The following is a 9826-nucleotide window of genomic DNA, read 5'->3' on the forward strand; positions in this document are numbered from 1 at the left end:
TCCTTGCAGGATGTACACCATAAGAAGGGCAACTTTATTGAGAGCTTCTCTGCTAGCTCCTTTGTACACAAGCTGGACAAAAGGAAGACTTACAGCTATAAGTTGAAAAGTGAGGTAGTCCTCACACAATATGATCAGCTCATGTAGGCTGCTAATTCACCCTGCTGACAAAACTCCCTTACTCATCATTTTGGTTAAGAGTCAAAAGACAGGACACTACATCTTTAACCGCCTGTATTGAATTTTTCAGGGTGATGGGTGAGTAAACAACTGGACACAACAGGAAATATATTATTTAAATAAGATTAAGTGATTTTTGTTTCTTATCCAGACCAAACTGAGTCTAGGCAGAATGGAATAGTGCTTCATGAGAACAAAGGGTCCAAAGCAGGGAAAACATAGAGAAGTGAAGCGAGTGATATTCACCAACCACCAACTGTGATTATGCAAAATAGCAATACAGCCCCGTAAGACAGAGGAGAGAGTATAAAAAGCAAGAAAGGTAGACACCAAGGCAAGGATGTTCTGAGTGGCTGTGGACTCAGGCGAGGTTCTGATAGAACCATGAGTGCTGCGGATGTGTCGAACCCTCTCCTTGTGTCTGTAAAGAATGACAATCTTGGAGCCACTGGAATATGCCATGAGTACAGAAAAGAAGAACTCAGGGCACATCACCAGTGCTGCATAGAGTGAGTCATTGATTTCATCCCTCCCCATAATAAAGCAGTATCCAAAATCTTGTTTTCTTGTCACATTTTCATTATTCTTTTTGACAAATGTGTACACAAGGAAAATGAAATTTATCAACATATAAAAGCCCCAGAGGAGGGCAATGGAGCAGCAAATGTGCTTCACAGCTTTGACTTTATGATCCTTCCAACAAGATTCCCTGGGACTGATGGTCATGGCCTGGTAGACACTCAAGAGGCAGGTGGTGCCAATGGACCCACCCCGGCTGATTCTTTGTATGTACAAAATTAATCTGCACCTAAAATCATTCAAAAACTGCTTCAAACCAAAAGCTGCCATTGTGTTTGGCACTCCTGCAGAGAGAATGATCAAGGCATTGGCTGCCATTAGGTGCATGAGAATCAAATCTGTGGGCTTTAATGTGTATGTTCCATAGTAGACTAGATAGTAGGAAAGAAGGGAGAAATTTCCCAGAATTCCAGCTGTAGTTTGTGACAAGAACATTACTTTGATTGTCAGATTCCAGAAGTCCATTATGTGACTGAGCATGATTTTCTTCAGCTAAGGGCCACAGCCATTTTTCTGGTCAAAATGAATGAAAAGTATTAGTAATCCAAAGAGCACCTGAGAAGCTAAATCAGAAAGTCCCCTAGAGCTCAGCAGTGACATGCCAGCACAGAACACATAACAAGAATTTTTCAAAGTTTATGACAGCAGCAATTTTTACTTACAATCCATACTACTGTCAGATGGCTAAAGGCCTCAGGACATATATGTGGGTGGGGGATATGCCTTCATGATCACAGAATGTGCAGCATAATGGCGAGTGTATTTGGCCTGTGAGAAGAAATGAAAAGCCAGAGCCAGTACTAACAAGCATAATAAAAGTCTATGAGAATATAGTGATATTTTCTAGTCATGGTATAAAAGAAGCCAATTTCTTCAATTATCACTACAAAATAAAAACATATCAATTCTTAATGTATATCTCATCTAACATTAAAAGACAAGTAATGAGAAATTTATAATACCTTTCATATTATACCTATGGTCATGGATAAGAAAATTTTATTAGGTACATAGAATGTATTCAAATGATGGTTCAAGTGACAACTTATATCTCATTAAGTTTAGATCTTGCTCTTATAAAAAGTCACACCACATAGGCACACACATACTTGTGCCCACTTAGGTTAGGACTGTTAGAGCACTGGGGACATCCTTTGAGATACAATCTCACAGAATGCCCAACAGAAAAAAACAAAAGAAATAAGTCAGCAGAAATATCAAGGATAAGAACAATAGCTGATGAGTGATAAGAACATAGTAGAAATGTGCCTTGATCACAGAAGCTGGAGTGATCGTGGACAGATGGGACAAAGAGTGATCGACTCAATCAAAACACTAAGTAACAAAAGGCCTAAAAGCAACCTGCTACTCTTAAGCTAATTAAAAATTAGATTAGTAACAAAAAATAGAATGAAAGAAAATTAAATTGAACAGAATGTGAAGGAAAGATAATTTAAAATACCAAGTTTGACGGTAGTATTTTGGGTAAACCAAGAACCTCAGAGCCTGGAAATGTCTATGAATGTCACCATAAATACTGTGGAAAACTGGTCACATCTGCCTATGTAAAACAAATACTAACCTATATCCCAATAACCTCAATTTTAAAAATAACAACAAAAATAAATTTCTTTGTATCGCCAAAGAAAAGTGGGGTTTATAATCCAGTAATAATCTTGGACCTTCAACCTACAGACCATCCATATTGCCCAGTTATAATCCTTGCTCAATTAATCAACATAGACAGATGAAAGAGTTCTGCATTCCAGTAGACCCTTGAAAAATCCTACAGTATTGTTTCATGCTTCATCTATTGCATTCCAAATGATGTTTCACTTGTGAAATTCCCATGAGATGTATGGTTTTGAGTTTTGTGTCCATATTGAAAATGTACAGATCACAAACAAAAAATAAATTGTGTTTTGTTTAAGGTTTTTGGAGAAATGGCAGTGGGTGTACTCACATGAAACTCACGAAATCGGTTTGAGACCAATATCTCAACAAACATCATTCAATATTTGTGAGCACTGATCCTGAGTGATGTGTGAGTTCACTGAAAGATTCATTAAAACAATATCACAAACATTTTCTTTATTGATGTTGTTGTTACTTTAGATAATCATACACATAGGAAATATGACATAGTTTAAGATACACAGCATCCAACAGGGGACAAGTGGAAACCTAATATCCCAGGAAGATTTTTAAAGTTCTACCTACCTGGGGTTGTTTGCTTGCTGAGAGGTCAGGTACATTCCGAGGTTAGTGATGCCAATAGACCTACCCAGTCATATCTGTGAAGATGGAAAAAAATTACATGTATTGATAAGATGCTTCATTTTCAGAGCTGTTGTGGCTTTTGAGACTCTGAATAATAATAACTAGAAAATATCTGTAGCATGTACTTGAAAATTGAATATTTGGTTATCCACCTGACTTAGTGTAGTGAAGTAAGAAGCAACATTAAGTAAAAGAAGCAGAGACCAGAGTCCACTACAGGGTGAGACTACTCCTGTTCTTAGATCTGTGAAGTCACTGTTCTCAATCTGATAATGTATATTTTTCTTCACAGCTATAGGATTCTGCCCACAAAGGTAGTGTGTGGTCACACTGGACACATACACTGAAATCCAATATTCTCACCGGTAAATATTCACTTAAGTTTTTTTTTGTTAAAAGTTAAGTGTAGGGGCCTGGAGAGATGGCTCAGAGGTTAAGAGCACTGACTGCTCTTCCAGAGGTCCTGAGTTCAATTCCCAGCAACCACATGGTGGCTCACAAACATCTGTAATGTGATCTGGTGCCCTCTTCTGGCCTGCAGGCATACATGCTGTATACATAATAAATAAATCTTAAAAAAAAAAAAAGGTGTGTGCCACCTTGCAAAAAAAAAAAAAAGAGATTAATGAAAGAAAGTAAAATATAGAGGCAGAATTATTAAAAAAAAAGTTAAGTGTATAACAGAAACTAATTTTTTTGTGAATTAAGTGTATGTGTGTCAAATAGCAGTGACAACTTATGAGTCACTGCTATCCTTTCAGTTGGACATCTTCTTTGATGTTTATAATTCTATGATCTGAACTCCAAAAAGTGTTTAGATGCCGGGGACCAGCCTCAGCAGTTTTGAGGGTCTCAAAGAGCAGGGATGTCTGGCAGGCACAAGAAAAGACTGGGACAGAAGAGTTGGTGCAAGCTGACGAGTCTTTTCAGATCTGGAGATGTGCATCTTCTCAGCCTTCTCCCGAACTGACTCAACCCCAGTCTTTTATTGCAATAATACAAGGAAATAGGGGATGAGAAAATTCAACTGGTGATTGGGTTCTTCACAATAGTTTCAAAAGTTTTTTTTTTGTAAATCAACAAAGTGTACCCCAAACCCCTTGATTGCACATAGAAGTTTCCAGGAAGAAAGCCAAAGCATACCAGCTTATTCTTTTGCAGGTTAATAATTATCAGAACATCTGAGGTAATCACCCCAGTGGCCATCTACTTGAGTTTTCTCAGAAAGCACAGAAATACAAGCACTGGTTTAAGGTACCAGACTGCCAGCTTCCTCTCAGCTTAAGTCCTTCTTCATCTCTCTGTAATTCATCAAGTTGTCTTCTAACTATTTCTGGACAACTCTTGTCTTTTAACCTAGTTATATGTCACTCCATCCACAGCTTTTTGGCACCAACCTTCTGGGTTTCTCCCATGACCTGCACAGCAGCTTTAACTCCTGCCATTGTCACAATCTCAAAATCATTTCTAATTTCATGGAAACCATCACAGGAGAGAGAAAGAAAATCATAAAGAACAAACAGAGTAGGAGGATTATAAGAACCAGTAACATTGGGATGGGTGAGAACATGACATGCATATTCCATAAAGTCTGCCCTCTGGAAACAAGGGTTGTTTTCTCCCTGGCCCACAGAAGGCAGGCTTAGCAGAATATCTGGTGGGGCAGGCCCGGAGGGATTGATGTCCTCAATCTTGGGTACCTCCAGCACAGATTCCACTGGCAACACATCAGGCTTTTCATATGCCATCTCCGGCACTTAGAGGCATGGTGGACACTTAGAGGACTTTAACATGGCTAGTGTGTCACAAACACAGCCACCTCAGTATGTGCTCACAAAGGCATGATGGATGATCTCAAACACACTCCAGTTTTCTATGCAGTTTGTGTTCCCCACTTGACTTGTTCACTTTATTAGTATTCTGTTGTATACTTTGGTGGAAGAAAGTTTTCATTTGGAAGGACTAGAGGGATAGCTCAGTGAAAAGGAACACTTGCTGCTGTTGCAGAGGACCTGGATTTAGCTTCCTGTGCCCACATGATGCCTCACAACCATATGCAACTCCAATTCCAGGGGGTTCTGACACCCTCTTCTGGCCTCTGCATGCACTATAGATTCTGATAGTGCTCATATTTACATGCAGGGAAAACATGCATGCACACACAATAAAGACAGACACATAAAGTTTTATCTTATAGGCAGATGCTAACTTCCAATGCTTCTAAGATTTTAGTAAAGAGCAGTGTTCTCAGTGAGGTCAGACCTAACAGAAAACTGTCCTGTCTTCCAGTTTGATTTCAGAAGCACAAGATGGACCTGATGTTTATGATGCCACTAGAAATTGTCGACACAGCAGGGGTAAAGGCTATAGTAGATACCACAGAGGAATTACTAACAGTATTAATCTGTACAACACATGATATGAAGCACTAATATGAAATTAACAAATAATAGCATGAGAAGAACATTAAGTTCCTAAAACATTTCATTTAGAACTCAACATTGTATTTGCTTTGTTTCTCTCTCTCTCGGTGTTTTGTCATGAAAGTGCCCCTGAATGTATATCTGGCTATCCTGAAACTCACTGTATTGATCATGTTGACCTCAGATTCACAGAGCTATCCCTTCCCCTGTCACCCACATGCTGGGAGTAAAGGTTTTTGCCACAACCTGGCTTATTTACTAATTCTTATATGGATGAATCTATTATAATAAAATGTATGATGCATTCAAATAGACATGACCCCTGTAAGATAGTAAAGTACAGTCAGAAGAATGTGAAATCTTAAACATTGTCCAGTGAGATACAGCACTGTGTGAACACAAATATAGCTGAGGGGTAGTTCTAGCATAGCACGCATCAGGCTGCCTCGGACTAGCCACAACGTTAATCAGTGAGTGAAGGCAAGCCAGCAGTTTATGCTTAGTATTAGAATACAATTAAACCAGGAGAAATAACTCAAGACACATTTGGTCTTGGCTCTAATCACCTGATACTCATCTTGTACCTTCCCCTCCATGTTGCCTTCCCAAGATCAAGAAGGAGAAGCTTCAGACCAGTCACTGAAGCAATGATCTTTCAATAGAGACTCAGCTACTGCTCCTATAACCAGATCATAACTGCAGTGTCATATATGAATATTTTTTACTCCACTGTGACAGTCACATCCTGCACTTCCCAGGGAGATGTGCTTCTTACGTATCCATTCTAATGTTTACTATGACATGAAACCACGGTAAATTAAACTATAATAATGATACTGCAAGGATAGTCTTCATATCATATAAGCCAAGGTGAATTATCACATTTATTTATTACCACAATCCCTCAGTGCATTCACAGATAGGCTGCATTATCCTGGTGATACCCACAGTCACCCCTTATGGGGGACTTATATTGCAGTAAGAAACAAAAGAGACAAGATTAGGAACACTTGGATCTTTCTACCTCACCTCTTAGTTACACAGTTATTCTTGTGACTTCTCTGTTCCACGGATCTGTTTCTACCCCAGATTCCAATTACCACACAAGAGCACTTACTCACGCCTCTCTGCTTTGCTGACTCTGTTGCTTCCTATTGAAGTACACAGTACTCACCTGGCTTCTTGTCTCTGCTGGATGGTGCGTTCATCAGTCATGTCCAGATGCATTAATAACCAGCACTGTGGGAGAGTCATCCCATGTCGGAAGCAGAGGTCTGTGACTCTGTGACCTCACCTCTCTCCAGAAACGCTATTATCATTTCATCTGCAGTAGCAATGACAGCTTTGTCTTTGGGAGACAAGATTATTTATGAAACATTTCCAGTTGTTAATTACCAAAGACCCTTTAGAGTTCCTTTGGAATTTACCCAAAGGGACAAGGTGTTTTGAAGAAACATTGAGTTTTTATGATCTATGAAGATTGACAGGATCTCATGCAGAAGGTCCTAGAAACTTTGAAGTTGGGGTCATGAGAAATTTAGAGAAATCGTTGTGTCTGTTTGGATTCCACACTTCACTGATTTCTTCCAACACAAACAAACATAGTTACTTTTTAGAAGGTTTGTAACATTTATTACTTAAAATGTTTGAGTGTTTCATGCATGCATATATGTTTTTTCAAGTCTATAAACACTTATCTTCTTCCAATTCCTTTCTTATCTGCCCATCGTAGTTCTTTCCAACTTTCATGTGTTACTTAAAACAAACAAAACTAAAGAATACAAATCATCAAGTCTATGTTGTGACAATGGTGTGTGCCTACTCCAGTGCATCTATGGAATCATGAATGGTACCTCAAAACTAGAAATCTGACACTTCTCCCAGAAGACATCTGTGGCTTTAGCTCTTCAGCTAATAGTGAGACTTCCTGACCACCCCCACTCTGCTGAGATTTTTCTGTGTTGATCTTGTTCAGGTTTCTAGCATACTGCCATAACAAGTAAATTCGTATGTGCAAGGGCTCTGTTCTGTCTGGACAAAACCAGTTTCCTTGGAATCATCTTCCACCAAAATGGTTCTAACACTCTTACTTCCTCTTCTTCCATGATGCTTCTTGAGTCTTGGAAGGAAGAGGTGTTATATAGATGTCTCATTTTTTAGCTGGTCTCTCCAGCACATCTTATTCTCCCAACTTGAATAATATGGGCCTTTGTCTTAATCGTCATTTGCTGCAAAAATAATTTTCTCTGTTGAGGGTTCAAAGATATCCTAATCAATCAGCATAAAGATAAGTGTGTAGGGAACAGTTTCTTATTGTGTCCCTTTAGGAGAAGAATTGTTTTAAGTTTTTCGTCAGGTAATGATCCAGTCTGACTCCATCTTAAGATCAGTAGACATCTTGTTTGGAGGTAAAAAAAAAATCATTTCTGTTTCCTGCAAAACTCATCTTTCTGCAGTCTGGTCTACAGAGTGAGATCCAGGAAAGGCACAAAGCTACACAGAGAAACCCTGTCTCAAAAAACAAAACAAAACAAAAAACCCCTCAACTTTCTGTTTTCTGGAATTTGGCTTGTTCCACACTCTGTGTCTTGACCTCCACCCTTCCCAAACCACAAGATGTTCTGCCAGATAATCTTACACTGCGATCTACCTCTGTATTTTGCTTACCAGATTATTATGTTGCCATATTCCTTTGACAACCTCCAGTTTATGGTTTTGTTCTACGAAAGGAGTCTAGAAATTTAATTCATGAATGTTCTCCTAAGTCCCATACCAGCGGAGAGAGCTGCTGGTCCAGCTTTGCTGTGCACAGAAGTAAATCTTGATTAATTGGATTAAAATTATGGCTGGGCAATGTTGTTACTCACCTTTAATCCCAGCACATGCGACACAGAGGCAGGTGGATCTCTTTGAGTTCAAAGCCAGCCTGGTTTGCAGAGGGAGTTCCACGACAGTCAAGGCTGCCCAGAGAAACACTGTCTTGAAAAGCCAAACGAAACCAAAAGCAACAGGAAAATTTGAGTTGATTTTATTTACACAAATGGTTTTTATTTTTATTCAGTAGATGTACAAGGTCTATGTACCCCCTGGCCACGTATTCTTGTCTCTGATAATGCTCCAAAGCATGCACTCCATCTTGTAAAGTGGACTTTCAGTTATTCATAAAATTTTGAGTTACTCCCATGATGTTCAGAAACACATTGCACCAGGCTTGTTGGTGTTATAGCTCTCAGGGCTCACACCTGGGTAAAATTTTTGATTACATTTAGCAGTGTGAAAACTTCATCCAATAAGGATGAAGCTTCCAGGTGCCCCCCTCCTTGATTTTTCCGTGATCTATGATTCCAGTATATGGTATTTTCAGCAACAGTGTCTTATCTTCTAGGGACCATGGACTCTTAAACATTCCAGGATACTGACATTGTTCTTGGTTGTCTTCAATTCATTCCTTATATTTCAAACATATAGCCTGTCATATTTTATAGTACTGAGCATAGGAACATAGTCAAATATGAGAATAATAGCTAAGGAGTAAGAGGAAAAGCATGGAATCACAATTAGTTTGGAGATTTTTAGAACACATTATAAATTAGTTTATTATGTTTTATTTTTATTCTTCTTTCGTGTACTATATTCCAACCACATTTCCCCTCACTTCCCAACCCCAGTCTCTCACCCCTCCTCCCTTCTCCCTCAGACCCAAACCCCTCTAACTCCACTAAGAAAAAAAATGCAGGCCTCGCAGGGATATCAACCAAACACAGCATAACGAGCAACAAAATGCCCAGTGATATACCATCACATCAAGGCTAGATGAGGCAGCCCAGTAGGAGGAAAAGGGTTTCATAAGAAGCAACCCCCCCCAAAACAGTCTGACCCTGTTCTCACTGTTAGGAATTCCACAAGAACCCCAAGCTACTCAACCATCGTGTATATACAGAGGACCTAGTTCATATCCATACAGTCTCCCTGATCTCTGGAAGTCGCTATGAGTCTTTGTCAGTTGATTCTTTAGGTGTTGTTCTCCTGGTGTCCCTTAATCCCGCTGCTTCTTTCAATTCTTCCTCCCCTTCCTCCTCATGACTCCCCAAGCTCCACCTAATGTTTGGCTGTGGGACTCTACACCTGCTCCCATCAATTGCTCAATGAAGTCTCTCTGGTCTCTGTGATGGCAATTCTGCCTGGCTTTGTTCCCAGAACACTCTGCAGTCAGGACAAACTGTGGGTCAAACGTTTTGTGGCTGGGATGATGTCCCAATCATTCCCTGCACTTAAAGCCTTGCCTAGTTACAGAAGATTGATGATTCAGGCTCTATAACCTAACCCACATTAGTAGGAGTCTTTGCAAGGGTTACTATAGTAAA

At 39.5% G+C, this 9826-nt stretch overlaps 1 protein-coding gene across 1 annotated transcript; it reads right to left on the reverse strand.

The window, feature by feature from the left end:
- Window positions 1-291: 291 nt before the first annotated feature.
- Window positions 292-1239, reverse strand: LOC114710903 (vomeronasal type-1 receptor 4-like). The gene has a single exon (XM_028895194.1). It carries the CDS (start codon window positions 1237-1239, stop codon window positions 292-294), a length of 948 nt encoding a protein of 315 aa, XP_028751027.1.
- Window positions 1240-9826: the final 8587 nt, after the last annotated feature.

Source organism: Peromyscus leucopus, chromosome 1 (assembly GCF_004664715.2).
Source record: "Peromyscus leucopus breed LL Stock chromosome 1, UCI_PerLeu_2.1, whole genome shotgun sequence".
Classification (NCBI taxonomy): Eukaryota; Metazoa; Chordata; class Mammalia; order Rodentia; family Cricetidae; genus Peromyscus; species Peromyscus leucopus.